At 41.3% G+C, this 23,928-nt stretch overlaps 2 protein-coding genes across 3 annotated transcripts; both read right to left on the bottom strand.

Annotated features, from left to right (window-relative positions):
• Positions 1-87: 87 nt before the first annotated feature.
• Positions 88-1,818, bottom strand: nkx3-2 (NK3 homeobox 2). Its single transcript, XM_034543808.1, has 2 exons — positions 1,218-1,818; positions 88-512 (listed from the first exon to the last, which is right to left on the bottom strand). The coding sequence occupies exons 1-2, from the start codon at positions 1,588-1,590 to the stop codon at positions 88-90; spliced, it is 798 nt and encodes a 265-aa protein (XP_034399699.1). The 5' UTR covers positions 1,591-1,818.
• A 9,033-nt stretch (positions 1,819-10,851) lies between these two features.
• bod1l1 (biorientation of chromosomes in cell division 1-like 1) lies at positions 10,852-23,002 on the bottom strand. Of its 2 annotated transcripts, XM_034543271.1 has the most exons (28): positions 22,689-23,002; positions 22,175-22,299; positions 21,848-22,038; positions 21,268-21,744; positions 20,637-20,786; positions 20,342-20,499; positions 20,075-20,171; positions 19,667-19,793; positions 19,490-19,547; positions 17,699-19,379; positions 17,066-17,608; positions 16,914-16,978; positions 16,569-16,695; positions 16,341-16,454; positions 16,203-16,246; positions 16,062-16,113; positions 15,899-15,963; positions 15,675-15,756; positions 15,434-15,492; positions 15,274-15,349; positions 14,971-15,017; positions 14,670-14,838; positions 14,111-14,227; positions 13,712-13,776; positions 13,523-13,589; positions 13,158-13,302; positions 12,528-12,599; positions 10,852-11,767 (listed from the first exon to the last, which is right to left on the bottom strand). In XM_034543271.1, exons 1-28 carry the CDS (start codon positions 22,803-22,805, stop codon positions 11,641-11,643), a joined length of 5,217 nt encoding a protein of 1,738 aa, XP_034399162.1. In that variant the 5' UTR covers positions 22,806-23,002; the 3' UTR covers positions 10,852-11,640. The 2 variants fall into 2 exon arrangements, with proteins under 2 accessions (XP_034399162.1, XP_034399161.1); XM_034543270.1 differs by having other exon boundaries at positions 17,066-19,379.
• Between the last annotated feature and the right edge of the window lie 926 nt (positions 23,003-23,928).

Consider the following 23,928-nt stretch of genomic DNA (forward strand, 5'->3'; position numbering starts at 1 on the left):
AAAATAAGTATAGTTAGTTTGATTTCCTAGGAGAAAAAAAATAATCAAACAAAAAAAAAAAAAAGAATAAATACAGTCACAGAGTTCTCACTGATTCCCCGCACATGCAGAGAGTGTCCATGCAGGGAGGCAGTAGGCGTAAGGGTAATAGTAGGACGGCTGCAGGGAGAGCAGCGGGGGCCTCAGGATCTCTCCCGGGCTGTACTGTCTCTGGTCGTCCCGCACCAAAACCTTCACGGCCACCTTCTTGGCCGCTGGGGTCGACGCCATCAGGTCGGCGGCCATCTGGCGGCGTTTCGTCTTGTACCGGCGGTTCTGGAACCAGATCTTAACCTGAGTCTCTGTGAGTTTCAGGGAGGCCGCCAGGTCCGCCCGCTCCGGGCCGGACAGGTACCGCTGGTGGTTGAAGCGACGCTCCAGCTCGAAGACCTGCGCGTGAGAGAAGGCGGCCCTGGAGCGCTTTTTCCGCTGTTTGGGCTGGTCCAGAGTCTTCTCGTCAAGGGTGCTGGAGTCTGGGAGAGGGAGACACGCAGATGCAACATGCAAGTGAATTCCTGCTTTTGTTTGTAAATACAGCTGGAATCACGCGTGCTGGTTTACAATTAGATTGCTGTGCGTTTTGGGATGTGTCAAATGGAAACATCTGAATCCGTTTGAGTGTGCAGTCTTTTAAAAAAAGGTGTGTTTCAATGTTCTGTTATATCAAGTTGAATGGATGAATGCCATGAATGTATCACAGGTTACTGGAAGCTGTGTTTTGCGAAATGAGTTGCAAATGCCCGATCCGGGTTTTCATTCAGGCCTAAGCATCACAACGAAAGTCTTTATTTGGGACGAGCGGGAGTTTATTTCCTTGAAATAGGCTTCAATTATTGTATTTTTTTGAATTTATGTCCAACGTTAAATTGACCATTACAGGCTTTATGAGTCAGAGTATCCATTAATAATCGTGCGTAAAACTCGAACCATTCGTGCGTAAAATGTGCAGGAGAGATGTTGTACTATTTAATATATTATGCAAACAGGCCTGCTATCAATCAACTACACAACCAGTGCACACATGATTCTGCAAAACTGTACCAGCATTACTAAACTGCAGTCTCGACCAGGCACTTGGCTCTTGGCATGTTTTAGAGATAACGTTTATTCAAATCGGGGAACCACGTTTTCTTTTTCTTTTTTTACATATTACATATTAGTCTTTCAGCCCCACTCACCCGTAGCATTATTGGGCTCACTGTCACTCTTTGCGTTCTCTGCAGCTGCAGACTCGTGGTCCGTCTCCTCCTGCAAACTTTCCTCCGGCACATCCGACGCAGCGTCTCCGTCTTTCTCCGACTTGCACACGGCCGGAGTCTTGCTGTCGTTGTCGTCGCTGAGTCCCGAGTCCGAGTCGTAGCTTTTCTGGTCCGTCGGCTCACAATCCTCCACATCATCTCTCCGAGACCCGCCGTTCATCTCCCCAAATATTTTCCAGCACGTCGTCTTGGAGAAGCACATGTCCAAATCTGGCGAGTGTCGGCTGTCGTCTTTTTTGTTTAGGATGGCTTGGATCGAGAAAGGCATCAGCGAGTTGCCACGAACGGCCATTTTCAAAAAAGAAAAAGCGAAGTTTGCTCGCTCTTAAAGTTGAGTAATTAACCCGGATAGAGGAGTCAGTGTCAGTTCATCCACATCTTAGGCTACTCCCTCCGTGGAGCACTGCTGTGGCTTATATGTTCCCCCCAGTGTTGATTCCTGGTCGCATCCCAGCGGGAGAAGCCGTGGAAAGTTTCTGCTACATCCGCAGGCTCGATGCTGCTCCTCCGCATAGCTCTGCCATCAGCCCGGGCTCGCTCCAGTCTCCGGCCCTTTTCACCCAATTTTACTTTTACCATGCACCCTCACCTGTGACTGACAGGCACTCCTCGTGGCCTCCTATTGGCCCGTAGAGGAAGAAAGCCGTTTCACGATTGGCCACTGTAAACTACGTCATGCTGCTTTCAACCGGGTGGGAAAAAGTGAACTACATGTTGGTCGAAGTTTTTCACAGAGGGCTAAAGTGACATGCAGGTGGAAACCACACAACATATTTCACCCAAACGTCCTTCCAGATCAGAAGGGCAGACTGTATCTCTGCATGGCTGATAACTAAATGTCCTGCATATTTTAATTAATGATTTACGATTAATTTGGCTGGAGTGCCGAATGTTACGTGCTGATAATGTTTAAAGTTCGTCAGAAACGGCCAACGTCTCGTGCGTTTAAGCACATAATCAGCTGCAATTCGGGGTCTCCCATTTTCCGTGTATCCCTTGAATGCAGCATCAGGACAATATATTCGAGGCATATGTCTTTTTTTAATGTATATTAACCCTTCACTATCCAAACAGGTCTGGTGGGAGTCGTGACGTGTTTCCTTCCTTAGTGACATGTCGGACACTGATGTGTCAGGTCTTGAACAGTTTACTCTTGTTGTGTCAAACGTCCTCGACGTGCTCTTTCTTGTCACTTCCTTGGCGGCCTGCTTCATGGATCGCCATGACCAGGTAGGCCTCCTCAGCCGGTGCGCAACACAAATTCTCGCTTTCTATAAATACGAATAAAAAAAAAACAAGCATTTCCTGCAACCCTCCTGTTGACTCGTGAAACGGTTTCATTAAGCGAGGGCAGTATTTTTGATAACAGGTGACCGTCTATACTTATAAATCCGTTTGAACACCAGTCCGCTTGTCCCATAAACACAGATTTATAATTCTGGGAAAATGTGAAACACAGGTTTTCACTGAAATCCTCTCTTTTAACTATGAGAATATCTGACTTCATATAAATCGATTTGTATATGAGAATTAATGCTCAGATTACATTTTTGCAGCATAAAGGGAACGCTTATTTGTTTTCAGTGAACCGATGTGTATCCTCTTTTTACTATATATCTAAACGTCATAGAAATGACGTCCATGAGCATTATTAAGTATTATTTAGCTTATCTTGTATAGAACTCAGCTCCATCTCGGGGAGTTAAGTGGACAAACATCTGTCGCTGCAGATCCGGATCGTGACCTCTGCCGTTTTTGACGTCGCCATCTACAGAGCGTTTCTGCTGTTTTCATTAACCAACAATTAACAATTTAAATGCTTCTTAAAACTATATTTTAGAAAACAACGTTAAAATGATTTTTTTTTACTGGCAAACTGCGCGTGGGTGCTATTTTATTAAAATGATATCAGGCCGTTATTACAATCGGTCTCCATGTGTGGAGGCTTTGATGGATTCATTCTTTCATATTATATCCGGCACGCAAATACACGTTTATGTTTTATTCCTTATAATAGTGTTTTATGGAATTGTTCCACCTGCTTTATCATATTCATTTCATTTGGCCATCTTTAATTAATAACCCCGAGCTAATCCGACTATTAATTATTTAATGTATTAAAATAAGTATGACGTGAAATTGATCAGGTCTAAAATAAAATACATGAATCATCCTGATGGCTTTAGTGCTGCATCGAAGTGATGTTTAATAAAATAAGGCATTAAATAATACATTTACAACATAATTGAAATATTATAATTATGATAGGACGCCTAATGATAATAAGCATATATAGTAATAACTATAATAATATTACTACTGTTAACCTGTTGGGATGTTTGTGTTTAATAAAACGTTACAGCTAATAAGAAAACAGTATAAAAATCGAAAACTAAAGAAAGATGATAATGGTAATATTTTTTGTTTTGGCTCAGTTTCATTTGCATTAGTCTCTTGAGACGTGTTGTATTTTCTGCACGTGACCCGCCTGTGACCAACACACTGGGCGCGTAACAGCTGATTTTGAGACAGACGACTTTGACTTTCAACCTAAATGACAAATGACTTTATATATATATATATATATATATATATATATATATATATATATATATATATATATATATATATATATATATTAATCTCTGAAGCGTTGTCATTATTCCTTCGCTTGGGGCCTACTTCATGTGGCGGTTGCTGGTAAAAGTTTTAGAAAAGGCGAATTCAATGATCGTGTGTTTTAAACATTGACCCGTAAAATAAATGATGAATGACTTATGTTAAGTTATTTGGAACATTTATGCCCCAAAAAACAAGTGGTGCACACATTATTAAGCTCATTAAGATATTTGTCGTCTTCAACTTAAGAAAAATAATCTTTATCATTCTAATTATGTCTATAAATCTCATATCATATTAATCCAACTTCAGTGCTGCTGTCACCACGCAAACCCGTTGCGTGCATATATTATACCATCTAGTGGCCAGTGAAAATACCTGTTCTTCTTGACTTTTTGACATCTTTCTTTGGGGTCAAAACCCAGTGAACTTCACTCTTAATAATATTATTAGGTATTGGAACATTCTTGAAATGCTTTACTCCAACAAAGACAGCTGCTTCTTTTTTTAAATTGAATTTTTTTGTAACTTATTTTAATCAACTTAAACACTGGGTTTAACTGTATGGTCCTGCTCAGTGGAAAGAAATGTAATGAAATCATGTGGCATTGTTTCAGGGCTGGATAGGACCTCGAGGATGAAAGCGTTGGATCACCACACAGTGAAAACACAATAGGAAAAAGGAAAAGCACAAACCTCTGACATGTCTGGATATTTTCACACACGCTTTAGAATCTCATTCCTCCCAAGGCCAATACACAAGTGGTACATCAAATTGTTTTTAAATTCTCGTGTAGAAGTTTTTTTTTTTTCTTCTCTCTCTCTCTGTCTCCTTTGCATGCATTACTCTTACTGTTGTCTTTTGTCCTAAAACCAACCTCACTGACCCGTACACGGTCGCTTTACCCTGAGAGAAAAAATGGAAAATAAATACATCTGCCTGCCAATTCTCCAACAAAGTGAGTCAGTGTGCGCCTATCAATGTGATGTCCAGCAGAGCTCCACGGGTTACTCTGTGTTTTGGTAACCACACTGCGAGGAAGAGTAATAAGCAGTAAGTAGCTGTAAGTGGCAGGAAATGTAAACAGCAGCTTGGTTTTCATTCAGACAACTGCAGGGGCATTTAAAACAGATACACCGCTGGTTTGATGCGATTCACACTTAATAGTACAGTGAAAGTGATCATCTGAGTAACTTTATTTACATATTTATTTATTTGAATAAGCTTCAAAAGCATATGAGGAAACTATTGCTATAATACCTCTAAAGAAAATAACTTGTAAGTAACTTGCACCCAATATTTCTCATGTCCTGAGATTTAATTCTGTAATTAATGTAACATTTTGTGGCATGTTTCATGTCAGCATGTTATCTTTGCCATTTAAAGGGGATGACAGTAACAAAAAGCCAATTCCTGTGCAGTATCATGATCAATAACTTAAGTCAAAGTACACAGTTAAAATACTCTATTATAGTACAAGTTATGCATTCAAAATGCTTTAAGTAGACGTAAAAAACAAACAGCTAAATGTATCAAAAGTACTCATAAACCAGAATGTCCCCTGTCAGTGTATTATGATATTATTCAGTAATATTACAGTTTGTGTATTATATTACAATATATTGTAAGCAGTACTTACAAGTTGAGGTGGAGCTAATTTAAACTACTTCATAATACACAGTTCTATAAAGATGCTTTACATTTTATAAACTTCTTCTTTTTTAAATTTCTATGTGAGATGTTCATTAAAATAAACGTGTGTTAAGTCACAATATATTATGAAGGAGGTAACACAATGGTGACTGAGCTTACAGCCCACTGAGGATATATTTGCGTGTCAGGGGCGACATTACCAGAAAAAAAGCTCTATTACAGTTTTTCTCACTTAAAAATGGAACTTTACACACTTCTGAGAACTTGAAGCTCACGTAACAACAAAAGGACTCCAGACAGCTTAAATCTCGGCACAATTCCTTTTGTTTTCAGTCAAACACAAATTTTAAATCTTAAGTATTGAAACTTTGAGTACTTTGATCAGAGACTTTCATTAATTGCATTCTGGACATGCATTTGTATTATAATTTATGGATTAGTAGTGCTTTTAAAAGTATTAAATGGTCATTTTATTGCAGTGATCCTGGATGTCTAGTCTTGTAACTTGATTAGATTTTTTGAATGTCAAATCATATTTGGCAAAGATTTAACGATATACAATAAATAAAGGAATGATGCATAAACCGTAAAGCTGCAGGTAAGGATTATTTTCTTTTTTTCCATTTAAAACAAATTAATTCTCATTTAGTCTTTAGTATTTTTAGAAAATAGAAGAACAAATGGTCATTACAAGATTCCAGATCCCCAAGGTGGGGTCCTCAAATGTTTAGTCCAAAACCCATAAATTCAATTTACAATAACATAAAACGGGGAAAAGCAGGAAATCTTCATATTTGTGTAGTTGGAGGAACCTGTGGATTTATATTTTTTTGCTCGAGAAATGACCTAAATAATACATTTAATTATGAACATTCTTGAGGAATAATCAATTCATTGTTTCTGCACCGATATTGGGTAAACCAAAAAAAGGTAAAAATCGAGATGAAAAAGACATTTAGCTGTTTATATAAACAGTTGTGCGTGTGTTTATGTGTGTGTGTGTGTGTGTGTGTGTGTGTGTGTGTGTGTGTGTGTGTGTGTGTGTGTGTGTGTGTGTGCGTGTGCGTGTGTTTACAGTTGGCATAAAGCTGGAACTGGTTTGGTGTTGATGGGCAAGACGTCGCCCTCTGCTGGCAGGACAAGAAGCTGCCGCCATTGAAAGATGAGACGATCACTTCATAATAGCCCTGCCGGGAAAAAAGGTATATTCTCTACTGTTTTTTCTATCCCCAGACTCTTTGTCTCCTCCAGTTTAACACCGGGGTGAAAATCCCACCACCTTTTCCGTAAAGAAATAAACTTTAATGGCGTATTAGACTATTACGTTTGCTCCTCCACCCACCGCCGCCACCAGCTCCTCTTTTTCCTGCTACTTGTTGTAACTGTAATCTGTTTTTAAAAAATCACGCCTGATCAAGCAACAGGCCAATCGCCGTGGTAACGTCTCTGTTTCCCCTCCTCTCTCCTGGGTGTGTTCATGACAGGTCTTGAATTTTTTTTTTCTTCTTCTTGCGTGCTGGTATGAAGAAGGAGGCTCACAGCATGCCATACAACCCCCTACCCCCCCCCCCCCCCCCCCCCTCCCTCCTCCTCTCATGTGAGAATAGCTGCCAAATTGTGTTCAGATGGAGCAATACATGAGAGGGCACTGCCAAGAGTCATTTGCAGTAAATGCTCCAAAAATGCCCTCTAGATTTCTCACCAAATATCAAATCTACCATGATAGCACCCTTAATCAACCTCAACATTGGAAAGTGGAAGGAACCAGAGGAGGGGGGGTTACTGCCAGCTTTAAGTATGCTTTTAGTTGCCTAAGTTACAATTGAACCCTGTCTCCTAAAGAAAAATGACCCTCGCATGCGATGGAGCACTAAATGGAAGAGCCCTTGGGACAGAACACTTAATACAGTAAATTGAAGCAAGAGACGAGCGGGGAGACGTTCCTGCGTCTCCTGGAAGCGTTTCAAAACATCTCAGCAAAGGCTGCATTGCTGCAGACACAGGAGCAGAAGTGGGGGGATAGCCCGCTGCTACAGTCCAATTAATGTGTGTAGATAGTGCAGACGTGATTTATAGGTTATTTTTCGGCTGCGCCGTGCTGACAGACGAGCTTCCAGACGCCTCTGGCACGCAGCAGATAATGCATGCAGCTCAAGCACATCATGAAAGGCTTCTCAGGTCCTGAAGAGGCCTCGGGTGCCTGCTCAGGTCTCTGTGACCGGCTCCTTTTCTCATCCACTCACGCCTAAATAAAGACGTCCTTCAAAAAGCAGCGGCCTGCTTTCAGGGGTTTCATGTCTCACGTTAAATATCCCTTTTTGAACATAGGAGTTGACATATTTATGGGCCTTTGCTCTGGGTGGAGTGGGTGTCACAGACTGCAGCTGCAGAAGTCCAGCTCTGCATTTTAGATATTTGCAGATAACAGATTTAGCTCTCCGACAGGTGTATACGGTTTAGAGTACTGAATTAGGGCTGTTATCTATCAGTCTATGGATTCTTTTGGCACTGTAGTTTTTATCACGTGTTACTCGAACAGAAGTAAATAGTGAATTCGTTGTGACGGTTTTCAGCTGTGGATTAATACACATTTTGCACTAATCAGAGTTTAGCAATCTGGAGACAGTGTTGATGTTCTTCTTATATCATTAGTTATTATTGTGACTGTTAATCTAAAAGCCACAGATATTCACCTTAATATATATATATGACAGAGAAAATAATCCAATCCTCACATTTATGACGTTAGAAACATTAAAACAAATGTTAATTACCAGAACATTTTCCAATTAATTTACTGTCCATCGACTAATAGTAGCAGCTTTATACTTTGTCAAATCCTATCTAAGGATGTGTTTTTTTCCTCCAACGTTGATTGGCGCTTTTTAATTATAAATATCGTTTGTTGTTGCGAACATTTTAAGTTGCATGTTGTAGCGAACACTTTAAATTACTATAAAATGTACTTTGCGCATTATAAAAACCAAGAATCCAGGTGAAGGACATTCTTACTTACGCGAGACCAGACATAAGATGCTGGTTGACTTCCCACAATAGTGACACACTGCAACTACTTAATTGGACCCCAAAATGTTGGCAAGTAAACATGCATGTTAGAAATAATCCTGCACTCTTGTGTGCACTTGCTGCAGCCTCAGATCAGTCGATCCAAATCTCAACTCAACTGCGGAACTATTTCAATACTGCAAAAGAAAAAAAGGAGAAAAGAACAAAAAAAAAAGAACAAAAACGAAGCCATCGCCCCTCCCTGCCGCCTGTCGCTGGCTATTTCTATGACTCTCGCACGAAACACTTCTGACGTTAAACACCTGTTAACTTTTATGTCTTGAGAGAGGAGCGGCTGAATGGGGGAGCATTATGTTCAGTGCTGGCCGAATCCCCAGTAGAGGAAAGACCACTCCCAGTGCAGCGAGGCAGCAGCAGGAGTGAGTGAGCCCCCTGATCCCTGCAGCCGGCGAGGATCCCCTCAGCAGTTACCTCGATTCCCTTTGACAGCTGTGTGAAAACCACCATCTCTCCACAGCTCTCCGCCGGATAAACTGCAGAAAGTGAGGAGGTTCGAGGCAGCTTATGTTGTTGGTGTCTTGTAACATAGTCAGTTTTTTTCTGAAGTGAGGCCGGTGCAGTTTGTCCTGCCAGAATCCACATGACCTGTACCACCCATTAGGAAGAGACCCACACTGTACTATAAATCCAATAATATAATACACACCACTCTGCATAAGACTTTTACTTTTGGTACTTTGAGTATATTCTGATACTAATACTAGTATTTTCTGATACTAATACAGGACTTCTGCATGCATGTATACATTACACACCAGTCTGATGATCAGGCATGTGACTTATAGATCTCCATCAATAGTAAGTTTACAAAATAACATGACCATCATCTTTTCAAAATAGCTTTGACTAAATACAACATAGGCTAGTATGGGACAACATATAAATAACGCCCAATACAGGGTTTCATCTTAACCATTAGTCAGTGAGTCAGAGGTTGAATCTTTTGTTTAATGTTCTTATTGTAAAACTGCTGTATAGTTGCTCAATAAGTAACATAACTGATCGATGGACTGTATTTAACGAAACTAGAAATGACTTTAGACACCATCCTGATGAAGACGACGTTGGAAAAACAAGTAAACGTTTGACTTGGTTGTGGTTGAGAGCAGACACTTCTTTTCTTACAGTACGTGTGAAAATACTATATTATAGATTCAAAGCACCTAAAAGCGGGTCAGTAAATGTGTCGGTCAGCAGCCGTTAATTCAATATATTTAGATACTTAGCCTGTGGTGCTGCTTTCTCCACCTTTCTAAATTCTTGCTGTGTGAGGTCTCTGCTGAGCTGAAGGCATTTTCTCCATCTCATACATAAAACATGCTGCCTATAAATCTGTCTAATGTGCCTCAAACTGCTGATTCTCAGCAGCAGAAACCTGCTTGGCAAATCCAAAAATCATTTTTGATTACAATGCAAACGACGTATAATAAAATGACGTCTCAAGTGAGTGAAAGGAGCGCTGTTTGTCTGCCAGACCTGGTGGCTAAATGAAAGCCGATCCAAGCCTTTAAATGAGAGCTAATATTTTAAGGCTCCAGGAAATACCTGGGAGAGGTACACCTTTAAGGAGTCAAATTTAGCAATCCACAGGAATGGGCCCCAAACCCTCACCCAGAGAACCTCCCTCTCTCCGTAACTCCTCTCTGCGCTTTCTGGATCCCGTAAATTCAGGTGCAGCGATTAAAGCCTACTAATGTGTTAATGATGGTGGAATATTTCATTCCGAGTTTGTCAGTTTTATCCCCCATTAGCAAGAAGGAATGTCCTCTCCTCTTCTGCGCTCAGAGGCAATTGGTTAATGTCTTTGGCTATTTACACATTCACAGACAGCACATCCATTTAGGAAACACAGAGGAGATAACGTTCAAGACATAATAAGGGTGAAATACTTCCAATCTGGATACTCTACCCTGAGCACTATTTTATCTTTTCATAAACAAATATTTCAGATTTCTAGAGTTTTGAAAAACAGACGCAACACAGTTTAAAAACTGCTTTGCACCATCTGAAGAAAATACACCGTTTAGTTTTCTGTTTTCACCATTGGTCCATGGCTTTACCAGCAGTCTAAACATGTAAAAGTGAGACGTCACAGAAGCAAATGACAGCAAGTTGGTCTCCCATTATTTCCTTTTTAAAAATGTATTTTTGAAAACCTGAAGTTGCTTAAAACAATGACTAAAGGACGCAATATTCAGTATTTTTAGATTTATGAAAAACATGTCTTTACATTGACAGGTAGGCGAGATATCTAAAACACAATTGGATTGATAAACAGTTAACTCTAAAAACAGTAGAAATAACTAAATGACCTCAAACAGTTCTTTTGTCTGCAGTGCGTGTTGTTACAAATATGTTATGAAGAAAATTCAGTTTATAGAGAAACGTGACGTATACTGCCGTTATTAAAAAATAATAATAAAAAAAAACTTCCCATACCTTTTAAATGTTACGTATAAAAACACAAACTTAAAAAAAGTGGGAGGAAAACTCCTTTCATTCACAGAATGAATATTGAAAAATATTATTCACAATGAAAGCGAAGATGTTTCACAGTGATTTCTATGTACAAGTGTTTGGATTTGGAACAAAGACACACTCTGGCCTCTAATTTCAGTTCACCCTCTTTATCTTAAAGCACGACTTGGCTGCACGTTAGGCCTTTGATTGGGCTGAAATACTATGATTCACCGGGCATTACTCAATAAGCAGAGGAATGATGAAGTCTGATCCAAACCATATGGGCGTAGTGCAGTAGAAGGATTCCTCCACGGATCCTCAGGTTTACACTCGACCATCAGAGGAGGGAGAGCATAATACTTTCCAGAGCTTTTCAATATCTACAGTAAATGAAGCCGAAGCGGCTTTACGCGCCGACCGACTGCCGACGCTCTTTGACACCCCCGCTAACAAAAACTGACTTGAATATGGTGTGCAGGGAAAACGCTGCTGCGGCGAATCAGTCCAATGCTGTCTGAGGTTTTAGCGTTTGGCTCTCTTGGAAGGGGGCTCCTCTGATTTCTGTCCACCCCGTGTTCGCACCGCAGGGGGGCTGGCCTCCCGTTTACGGCCCCCCTTCGCCGCCGCTGCTGCCTGGCCCCTCGTCCCGCTGCGGGAGGGAAACAAGGAACAAGTGTCAGCTCGTTTGACTAAAGTGTCATATTTAGGTGCTGTAAAACCCGGTCTTTGTTAATTCAAGAGTAGCCCGTGAAAAGTGTTGCAATAACAAGTACTCCTTTACAACGTGCACGTGAACTCGGTGTGTCCACATTCCCCTTACATAGAAAGAAGGGGGCATGAGAACACTTTTTTAAAAAGACCCAAATTCAAAAACAAAATATATATATAAAATGTATGAGAAAAATCTCCTAGGAGACTATAAGTTTACTGTCGTAATACAAATTAATCATCAAGTCTCTTCCCTTAAAGATATAGGAATTGGATGTTGTTGATGTGACGGGGAGATTTTACATAAACTGGAAGTTCAACCCTTTTAAACCCATTTTGAAAAGTCGGTTTCCATTATATCTAACGAAGCGTGTTGCTTCCATTTTTTTTAAAAAGGCTCAAAAGTCTTGCGAAGGACTCTGGTGAACGCTACGACCACACAGGCTTTATTTAGTAATGGAGCCCGGGATTCCTTTCATGTTAACCCAAAGAGTGCCCACACTCAATATCTATAAAAAAATACTTGCTGCAGAGATTCTGACACAGCGAGAACGGGGTGCATTAAGTCTGCTGGCCGGCCATTCCGGGAAAGCTTTTGGCAAAAATGTTGTCTTTCACAGAGCAGCGACCAGGCGGCCAGTTTTGGGCCGTTTCCCCTTCAAGCTTGTTCGTTCTGCTGAACCTCAGTGAGACAAACTCACCGTGTGCCAGCTGCGGTCTCCTCTTTACCGTTCTGTCGACTTGCCCGGGTGGATGGTTTACTTGGCCTGTTTCTGAGGAGTAAAAACAAATGTAGAACAACAGTTGCCGTAGTGCTAAATAGTCCCCCCGCTTTAATTTAATGGGATGTGACACTGACGATGCCTGCCGGGTGCTTCGGAGTGCAAACATTCAGCACTAAAACAAACAAAAGTCTCATTCATCACCTCACAGGACGACGGCGTCTCAGAACTGTGACTCTGTAGAAAACTGTAACACTATATATAGTTGTGTTATACATTGGGTTTTGTCATCAACCACATTTTTAAGATGGAATTGGTCTGATTAATTACTTGCTGTACTTGAAGTCCCAGTTAAGTTTAAATCAGAATCAGAATCAGAAACTTTTAATAGCCAAGTAGGTTTACACCTACAAGGAACTTAGCGTGGTGGGTGGTGCAACATAGGACATCAGACATAACAAGCAACAACAGTAGACAACAAATAAACAATCAACTTATGAGTCTGTAAGAATATTGCAGCCTGATATTGAAGTGATGATATTTCCACTTATTAGTACATTTATATTAGATTCATTGTTGTTCATTTGTGTCCATGAGCTGTGGAATTACCTTTCGGCCTCCAGGCGAGATGCTGCCCGTGTGGTCGCTCTGGTTGCAGTTCCTTTTTCTTCCTCCTCTTTCTCACCATCATCATCCTCATCCTCCTCATCATCATCATCATCATCATTTTGCTCGCTTTCTTCTGCCTTTTTATCTGTGGGCAAGATGATAAAAGGTTGCATGATACCCCGAAACACTTCACTTATTTATTTATTATTTATATATAAATGAATATATTTTAAACAAATTACCAAACGGATATGAGAAACAGTTTTGTCTTTCACCAACATATCACCTATGTACTTGCCAAACAGCAGTGTCAGGATTAAACTAATTTATTTTATAAATTAATAATTGTGTGTGTTCTTTCTCACCACCCCTGTCAGCTTGTTCCACACTTTGTTCCTGTTGACTGTTGTCCTTCTTTAGCTCCTCTTGAGCCTGTGGAATTATATATTGTATTTTAATAAACATCAAGACACATCTTAAGAGAAGTGAATCTACATTTAGATGGCGGAATTGCAGACCAGGATGTTTTAATCCACAATGACAATAAATCTCACCTCCACAGGCTCCTCCACAGGCTCCTCCATTTCCTCTGATCTCTTCCTCTTCATTGCTGGTTTACCTGGAATAGAGATATCATATCAAATTGCTTCTTCTTGTTTTTTATAATTGACAAACAGCGACCGCCTAAAGAAATCTTGTGAAGTTGAACTCATAGCTGCCAGGCTTCCCTTGTGTCAACTCTCATTGCCAAATAACTAAATTCATACTAATTTTTAATCCGTTAACAGTGATGATGATTGAGGTTTGGCTCTTAGTCTTTGAGTTTGTAAGGCATGCAGACAAGTAGCCACACCTCTTCCTAATGTTATTCACCATGTATAGTGTGCACAGTTCTTTAAGCCATTTAAAGACACAGGAAACTCAAAACAAGAAGGAATTCTAAATAAACCTACGTGTGTCAGTGGTCTCTTTGGAGTCAGAGCCTCCTGCAGCTTCAGTGCCTTCTGGAACAGGAGATGGAAGACGGACTCCTTGACTCTCCTTGTCCTGATTCTCATCCTTCTGATTATCTGAGGTAAAAAAAATATTATAATAATAGCAACATCATAGAAAACAGAGTCAAGACAGCACAGAGTAGCTGCAGAGTAACTCAGAGGGACAACTTGTTCATTATAAAAGTACAATAAAGCTAAATTATTTCTAGATAACATTTTTTGCATCAACGTTCTCAAACAGAGGAAGAAGGTCATAATAATCATCAAAGCTAAATTAAGAGCAGGGAACAATTATTTTCCGTCATCGTCAGCGATCCAAAAAAGAAAACCAGAATTGAGTAAAGTATTTGGTAAAATGAATTGCAGTCTTGATCATTTCTATTGTAAACATTCTCAACTCTATGTCAACAACTGGGATGAAAAGTAAACTATTCCTGAATAATAAAACATTCATTCAGGCCTAAATATTCATCAATCTCTTCATCAGACTTTACAACATCCGTGTGGGCTCTTTTACCAGCAGTGGCCTCTTTCGCAGTAGCTTCCGAGCGTCTTCCCAAGCTGCTGGAAGTTTCCTCTAATTTCTCAGGTTCTTTGGGTCGGTCCGTCTCTGCCTCCTCCGTGGGTTGAGATGATCGACCCCTGCGTGGTGTTCTGACCTGCACACACTTCTCCTGATCCGTTTCCTGAAGGTGAGAAAAGTACATCAGCAAATCAATAGGTAGAGATGTCATATAAAAAACTGCGAAATGGAATTGACAAGAAAACACAGAGCACACATTTTATATTATTATCTTATGAACAAAGGCTGTATTTACCTCAGCAGACGGTTGCGCTTTACTTTCCCTTTCATCCCCCTCATCACCTGATCGGTTACAGAAACATAAAACACATTATTCCATAAAATGAAAAATATAATAAGCTGTAGGAGGGGAGCTCTTTGGTGGAATCATTTAAACCACAAATGGTTAATATGTTATTTACTAACTGGATTATAAAATTGGTATTTTGTGACCTGATGTCGTCAGCTAACTGATTAATAATTGTTTTAAAAATGTTCCCAGACTTTGACAAATCAAGTTAATCTCTGAATCTTGAAATAATGGAATGAAAAATCTCACCAGATTCGTTTACTGCTTCAACTTTCTGAGTGGATAACTTTTGTTTCCGTCTTCCTCTTCCCTCCATCTTCTCTTCCTACATCACAAAAATGGGTGCATCAACAGCTACATCTATTGAAATATGTACGAGATGAATTTCAAACATAGTGTTTGGCGTTACCTTTTCTGACAGGTTGGATCCCTTCTCATCCTCCTGACTGTCTGCACTGGAGACATTACCTGAGCAACACAAACAAGTATCAATGACTGAAGTCAACTGCAAAAAGGCCGACGTCTACAGTGCAGGAATAAGAAAAAAACATAACGTGAAAATAATTCAATCCCAGTTTCAGTTTCTTGAGAGGACAGCGTGTAAATATCTTAATTTTACGTTAGCAGCAGGAGGAAAAGTCACAACTCACTGATTTGTTTGACCAGTTTGGACTGACTCTCGGATCCACTTTCTCTGATCTCCTCAGTCTTCGGAAGGACATTGTGTTCCATCTGAACATAATTTACAAGATACATAAAAAAAATTAAAAAAAGATAATACATATATTCAGTTGGCAGACAGGAGATATAGATCATAGAGAAATGCTCGGTGCTATTGTTACACAAGTGAGCAGGACTGAGGTTGAACACTTACAGTTTGTGGATCAATCTTGTCCGTTGCAACATTTTCTTCCTCCGAGTTCTTGCTCTCAGCTTCACCTAGTGGTGAAAAGAAGAAGTAGGGTTACAAGATATTGCCTGTGCACTTCCAGTAGTAAGAAGTGTTTAATCTAAGTTAGATGAGAGGAAATATTTACTATCATCTACGTCCGTCTTGGCCTGGTTGTCCTCAGCTACCACTTCCTCTGCCTATTTTCAAAGAGACTTTGAAGTTTAGTATGGCATGGAAATATACAAAAAAGAATTATAAAACGTAGAAATCATGAACGGTAGCTCACCTTTGGGCTCGTCTTTGTGTCCGTAACATTTGGCTCAGTTTGCTCTAAAGTAGCGACAAGACGCTAAGTTAACAGTCAAAGAAAACTCATATTGTTCTTTTTTTTTTTTAAATAGTTTTTATAATGTCAAGCCCTCACCTTGTTTAGTGCTCATTTCTGAGGCTTGTTCAGTGGTTTCAGAAGCAACTGCAATTGTGCTTTTATCGGTGGTTCCTCTGAGCTCTTCTGCTTCAGACACAACAGCACCACCAGCTGAAATATTATAGAAAGTAAAAAGTGTTGACGCACAGACGATGCCTGGTCAATAAAAATATATCTTTCAGCATTTCTTTTCCCGAATGTGAACAGGAGAAAAGAAAATGTTACCTTCTTTGCCCGATTCTGCTGTCGGTGCCGTGTTTCCATCCGGCTGTGCTTCAAGAGCAATTTCTGCACATTTGGCTTCACCGTCATTTAAAAGAGCCTGACAGTCAGTTGAGGTGGTGTCATCCTCCTATGTAGAAGACCAGAAGAATGTTTTTTCACAGCACATTAACACTTTAGAAGTTACTACATGTCCAAGAATTACATATTTGTGATTCAAAATAAACACAAAGGGACTCGTGAAATAGTCCAACAAGGTGAAATAAGAGCCAAAGGAAGGATGTCTTCATCCGTAAACAGGACAAAGGCAATTTAATTTGACGAATGTGACGTGCATTTATTATTTACCTGTGGAGCAAGAGATACTTCAGCCGTTGCCACATCCATTTCTGTCTCTGCATTTTCAGACACATCTGTAAGGGAGACACATTTATACTGAAGGGAAACATTCAAAACATGTTAATACACACATTTCACCATCACCGTTTTGTGTATTTTACCTGTAGCGTTTGGTTTTTCGTCCACAGTTTGTTGTGACGGCTCAGAGGCTGTAAACTCCGCTTCAGCAGCTGTTTGCACATCCATAGGAGGCTCTCCTGGTTCTGGTTCAGCTTCAGCAGCTGTTTGCACATCCATAGGAGGCTCTCCTGGTTCTGGTTCAGCTTCAGCAGCTGTTTGCACATCCATAGGAGGCTCTCCTGGTTCTAGTTCAGCTTCAGCAGCTGTTTGCACATCCACAGGAGGCTCTCCTGGTTCTGGTTCAGCTTCAGCAGCGGTTTGCAGATCCACAGGAGGCTCTCCTGGTTCAGCTTCAGCAGCGGTTTGCACATCCACAGGAGGCTCTCCTGGTTCTGGTTCAGCTTCAGCAGCTGTTTGCACATCCATAAGAGGCTCTCCTGGTTCTGGTTCAGCTTCAGCAGCGGTTTGCAGATCCACAGGAGGCTCTCCTGGTTCTGGTTCAGCTTCAGCAGCTGTTTGCACATCCATAGGAGGCTCTCCTGGTTCTGGTTCAGCAGCGGTTTGCACATCCATAGGAGGCTCTCCTGGTTCTGGTTCAGCAGCTGTTTGCACATCCATAGGAGGCTCTCCTGGTTCTGGTTCAGCAGCGGTTTGCACATCCATAGGAGGCTCTCCTGGTTCAGCTGCAGTGGTTTTAGTGGTTTGCAGTGGGGCAGTCGGATTCCCCTCTTGATCTTTCCTGGTATCGTGGCAAATTAAGGCGGCGGACACTGTACTGTTAGGATCCATGGAGAGCAGAGTCAGAGCTGCCTCTTTCATCTTCATATCTGCGTCCTGCAGAGTCATCTCGGGCATCGCGTCCTCCCGACTGCTCTCAGGCGCGAGTCTCGCCTCTGCTGAGGTGCAAGCGTCCACGAGAGCCAGCAGAGAGTCGGCCTCAGCCGGCGCGTCGCTCAGCTGCGACTCGGTTTCGCCTTCCGGTGGCTCGGGGGTGATGTCGCTCAGTGCGTCACAAGTATCGTCCGAGAACGAGGTGGCGATGGTGACGGGGTCGGAGTCTGTGCTCGTGTCTTGGAGAAGAGAGCGTTTCTTCGGCTGCTCCTCTCCATCCAGCGAGGAAACTGAAGACTTTGAAGATTTATCGGACTTTTCCAGTTTGTCTTCTCGGGGTGTTTTCGTCTCTTCTTGGCCATCATCTTTCTTTTCTGGGGCTTTATCCTTCTTTTCAGTTTTTTTCTTTCCACTCTTAACTTCCGATTTCTCCTGGAGAGGTTCCTCTGAGCCTTTCCGCTGTTCCTTTGCATTTCCCTCTTTCTTCTTCTCAGGTTTGCTGATGGGAGTGCCTCCTGTGCTCTTGACTTCTGAACTCTGAACTTTATTATCCGTCTTCGCTAATAGAGTCTTCGTTTCCTCTTTTGATTTTGATTTTGATTTTTCCACGATTCTTACTTTATCGGTTGGCTTTGCCCTTTTTGGATCTTTGTCAATTTCAGAGCTGGCCTTGTTTGATTTCTGGCTGTCCTGATCTGCTTTAGTCTTTTCCTTCTCGCTGTCTTTATTATCGGTTTTAGATTTGGGTTTGTCTCCTGGCCTTTCCTCAGTGTGACTCTTTGACCTTTTCAGGACTTCCTTGGAGTGTTTATCTTTCTTCTTGCTGCTGTCGAACCCGGGCTCCATGTCAGACCGATCCTCAGAAGAGCAGGCAGAATCAGGACGCAGCAGCTGCTTGAAATCAATTTTCTTCTCTCCTTTGGCCTTTTCCTTGCTCTTATCCTTATCTTTCTCCTTTTCTCTACTTTTGTCCTTCTCTGCTTTGACAGTCTCCACAGTCGGAGCTTTTGACTTCTTGACAGTAGCATCTCTTGGACCCTCGTCTGCAACGCCTTCCGACAAAGACGACTTTCCTTCTCTTGGGGTTGCAGTCATTTTCTTCTCACTTTTAATCTTAAGTTTCTTCTCACCTTTCTCTTCAGAGGTCACTTTAGCAGCAGCACCTTCCTTCTGCTGAGATTCATCTGCCTGATGTTCGGATTTCTTCTCCTGCTTTTGTTTGAGTTTGGCGCGTTCATCTGATAAGCTGCATTCTTTCTCTTTGCGTTCTTTAAAGTGAAGTTCTTTACGGGACAGCCTATCAAATTTCCCAACTGAGCGCTGTTTGAGAGCTTCTTGGGATCCCTGCTCCAACTCCAAGATGAAGGAGTGAGTTCGGCCTTTGTCAGAGAGCTTTTTGGTGTCACTGGAGTCTTCTGAGAGGCTGCCGCTCACCCTTCTGTGCCTTTCATCAGACGATGTAGATTCTGACAGATTTTTAAACAATTGCGGTTGTGGGGCCTTTGAGGCTGTAGATTTCACTTCCTAATTGTAAAACGACAAAACACAAAAAAAATGCTTGTTACAACTCACCAATAAAAGAACAAACCCCGTTACCTATGAAGTCAGTTGTATCCATGATGGCGTTTACGTACCGCTTTCTTGGATCCTTCTGTATCGCCTCTCTTTTTGCTTGAAACATCTCCCTCTTTCCTGAAGGTTGACATTGATGAAGACATTTTACATTTATAGACTTTTGTATAGCAAAACATTTTGGTTGTTTTGTTAAGCAGCAGCTGGATGAGTTTGCATGGCAGCCGTTGATTACCTACCTTGAGTCTAACTTCCTCTTCCTATTGAGAGCCATTTTCTTCTCCAGAACCTTTCTTTCTTTGCGAGCCTCTTTGGCTCTGGGGCCGTCCAGCCCGGCAAAATCGCCTCCCTTTTGTTTTTTCTGATCTGTGTAGGAAACAGAACCCGGTAGACGACTTGACAGTTAAGAGTGAACAAGGCTCTTTTGAAGACATTTTAAAGATGGGAACAATGAGAACATGCAGCCAGTGTGTCTAAACTAACTGGACCTCAAAAATTTACAGATTTTGTATGGATTTGTACAAAATCTGTGCGTCTCCACCCGAAATGGAAGAGACAAGAAAACAGCGGGTGAAAAGAAACCCTGAAGCCCACAACCATGAAAGCAGGTGACAGCAGGCAGCTCACGCACGGCAGACAGAAAATACCTTGTTCTTCAGCCTGCGCTGCCTTCTGTTTACGCTTCTCTTCCATTCGCTCTCTGTTCTGCTGTCTCTTGAGCAGCCTTTCCTCCTTGTCCTTCGCCTATGAGAACACAGACAGAGACAGCAATGACAAAAGCCAATAATTAAAAACAAAAATCTGAGGATTTTTAAAGTTTGTGATCGACTTGTTTGCCAAGTAGAATAGTAGTATAAATAGAAGTAAAGCTCTGCTAATGCTGTACCTTTAATGTTAACATTAAAACAACTCACCGCACTTCTTCGACGTTCTTCCACAGTGATTTCATCATCCGAGTCACTATAGTAACGCGAGTAGAGGAAGGGCTTATGAACATAAGCCTTGCGGCGAGGTTTACGCTCCTCTTCTGCTTCTCCACTGCCTTGTTTCTGTTCTGCTCCCTCATCTTGATCTGGTGAGGGGAAAAAAACACAGGAAAGTGTCATAATCTAAAAGAGTTACTTATCTGTGGTAATAAATAGAGACCATATTTCACATTTAAATGATACAGTAAACCGTTAAAAAAAATAAGTTTGAAAAGGTTGAGACCATCCGATTGAAGTTCCCCCTCTTCAGAAGAATCAGACGGCAGCTCGTCGTCTTCACTTTGTTCCTCGAATGACGACAGGTCGCTGGTGTGGACGGAGCTCACCGTGATGTCACTCAGGCCGTCCAGGTCAGAGTCCTCCAAAAAGTATTCTGCGGAGCAGACACATCAGGAATTTATATATTGTTGGAATAACCCAGATAGATTGCTTCTCAGGAAAAAACATTTTTTAAACAGTGGATCAAATAAATATATATTTCGATATAATCCTTTCTAATGGTATGTTTACCAATATTTGAAGCATCCAAAATCTACCTGGATGAGGTCAAAATCCATGAACACATTTTCGTTATCTTTTCATCTGCCAGTTATGTTTTAAGCTTAATCATTGACTTGTTCCTCTAACAAATCTAAAAATCCTGAATATGCTCAGCACAATTTCCCATGACTTGCTTAAAACTGTCCACTGATATCAAACGTACAATAACATTAAAGCAAATCCTGAAATTTGATTATGTCGATAATCATTCCTGCGTCTTTATATCCATGTCTACCATGAGAAAAAAAAGCTTATAAACCATAGTATCAATATTACTCCTAAAGCACATACAGGGTGCCGGTCCAGCAGCTCACCTTCCTTTATCCTCTCTCTGGCTTTCTGCTTGGCCTGACTCGCAGATTTCAGCAGATCGTCCTCCTGCTTCTCTTCTGTGGGTTTTCCTGTTGTTTTGCCGGCAGCTCTCTCTCTCTCCTCCTCTGTCTGCTCCTGAGCTCCCATCTCGACCTCTTCCATCTTCACCTCCTCTATTAACCCCTCCTTCCCCAGATCCACGTGCTCCTGAGAGTCCTCCGTCTTCACTTCGAACGTCTGGACCTCTGCCGCCAGCTCCTCTGCATCCTCGAGTGTCCTCACGTCAAGGTAGTCGTCTCCTTCCTCGTCAAGGCTCATGTCCTGCTCGCCGTCCTCCACCAGTTGCATGGGCTCGTCTTGGCCTCTACGCCCTCTATCTGAGCTGGCCCTGACGCTGGCCTCCTGGTTGAGAGAGGTTATGGTGTCCAGGATGGACATGGCGTCGCTGGCCGAAGTGGTAGCCGGAGCGGACGACGAGGCTGTACAAATTTAACATTACCAAGGTAAGTTTAAGCCAGACTCTGTTTATTTGAATATTTAGGAGAAAAATCATGGCTGATAAAGAAATCAAGAGCGTTGTACCCGGCTCAGGAATGCTGACATCTGGTTTGGTCTCCATTATAGGCGGTGGCAGCGGCGGCTCCTCGGAGCAGCTACCAGGTGACAGAAATTCACGGACCACCCGCTCCACCTGTGGCCTGAAGAGGTGGTTGACTTTGGGATCCACCACTTGGGCCACGATCCTGTCCACCCCTTGCTCCAGCATCCCAGATCTAAGAGGAACAGATTTAACTTTGAGTTGCTTGTACGTCAAATTTGTTGGAAAACGTCACATAAAAAAGGAAAAATACTTAAATTCTTGAAATGGTATAAAACAATTTCCAATGCCAGACTATTATTCTCACTTACTGCAGCACGAGTTGCCTGATGTTGTTTCTCAGCTGGTTCTTGTTCAAATGAGGGCTCCATGTGTGGTTAGAGAGGTGATTTGAGACAAAGTTGTCCACTCTTTGTTTCAAGTTCAAGTAAGCTGGCTGGAAGAAGTAAAATATTATCACAGCATTATTACTATCTACCTCATGTTTAGTAAATATAATCTGAGTATACGTGGTGAGCTCATCTTCTTAAGATGGTTTAATTTAATAAATGGTATTGTAGGATGAAAGTAAGTTTAAGTTTAGCATCTGTGTTGTTGGGACAGCAAACTTGAGTCAGCTGCAAAATGACAAACATTGAAATACTATAAGCAACCAAACTCAGATTGTCCTTTTCCAGCCGTTGCCTTTTGTTTGTGTCAAAATTAGATCAGTCTGACGTAAAAACCCCAATAACAGAAATCCATTTTGTTTACGAGAGGTCGAACAAGACGTCCACCTCTCTGGGTTCTAATTTACCTCAATTATGAATAACATGAAATAATTACCTTCGTGTCGACGTCTGCCAGGCAGTCCCTCCTGAACTGGTCGAAGAGACCCTGTGTTTTTAAATGACTGACGATCATTGAGACCAACTGCGGGTCTCCGGGTGGTAAACCCTCCATGTCTGAATGTAGCCGACGGTTAGCTCGGATTCGGTTAGCTAAAATGAGTCAGTACCGACAGCACGAAGGTTAATATATCCGACTTTAACGCGCCAGGCTTCTGTTGTGGTTTTTGTGAAGTTCGAAGCAAGTTTGACCCGGAAGAGGTCCATCGGGTGTAAAAAAAACCACCGGTTCCATTAAACCGGAACATCTTTAAAAGCGAGGGCATTTGTTACCAAAATAAAAGCTTAGAAACACGGCCCGTGTACGTTTTATAGTTTAGTGGAAACAAATATTTTCTAGTTGAAACCAAAAACGAAAATACGAGCGAATCAAACTCAAATAAGGTTTATTTAAAAAACGGAAAAGCATAGCGGTTTTTTTTTTACAAAGTTTTTAGCAGAGTAAAGGTGTTTACCATTTATACCAGTAGATGGCAGTATAAGTGTATTTAAACATACGTTTAGTTATATTTACCTGTGTCTTTGATCTGGGTTATTGATACAGAACATTCCTACATGGAAGAGTGAGCATGTGTTGGTCACAAGGCAATAGATAATAACAATTAAAGAATAAAGAGACAGTTGGTTTATTCTTACCTGTGCTTCCCGTTTTTACCCTTATTAATATATCATCATTGCTGTTACTGTCATACTTATTCAACATCTAACCTGTTCTGTTCTAACACTGGTCGGAAAAAACGATATAAACGTACACGGACCGACCACCCCTGTTCCAGACGCTCACAACTAATGTTTCGAGTCCTTTATTTTGAAGCCTTTCCGGTGACACCGGAAGTATATACAACTCTCGTAACTTGACTTCGCATTAAAAGTACGTTAATTGACGGTGTATACTAAATGAAAAGGTGTTCATAAGGTATTTATCTGCAGTACAATAGTTACTTTATGAACGTCTAAGCACCTAGCTGGAACGGGAACAAGGTACTTGTGTTTTATTGTACTTTGACTTTATGTTTAGTGGCTTTATCTTAATGAACCTGTAAAAGTGTAGTTGAATGTAATAAGGTGCTAATGTTAGCTGAAATGGGAATGGCTAAATTGCCACCCGGTAAGGTTATGTTAATGATACATTTCAGCCTTTATGTCTGCCTTTTAAGATAAATTGTTGTGATTAATAA

The sequence above is a fragment of the Cyclopterus lumpus genome, chromosome 10 (genome assembly GCF_009769545.1).
Source record: "Cyclopterus lumpus isolate fCycLum1 chromosome 10, fCycLum1.pri, whole genome shotgun sequence".
NCBI classification, from domain to species: Eukaryota; Metazoa; Chordata; class Actinopteri; order Perciformes; family Cyclopteridae; genus Cyclopterus; species Cyclopterus lumpus.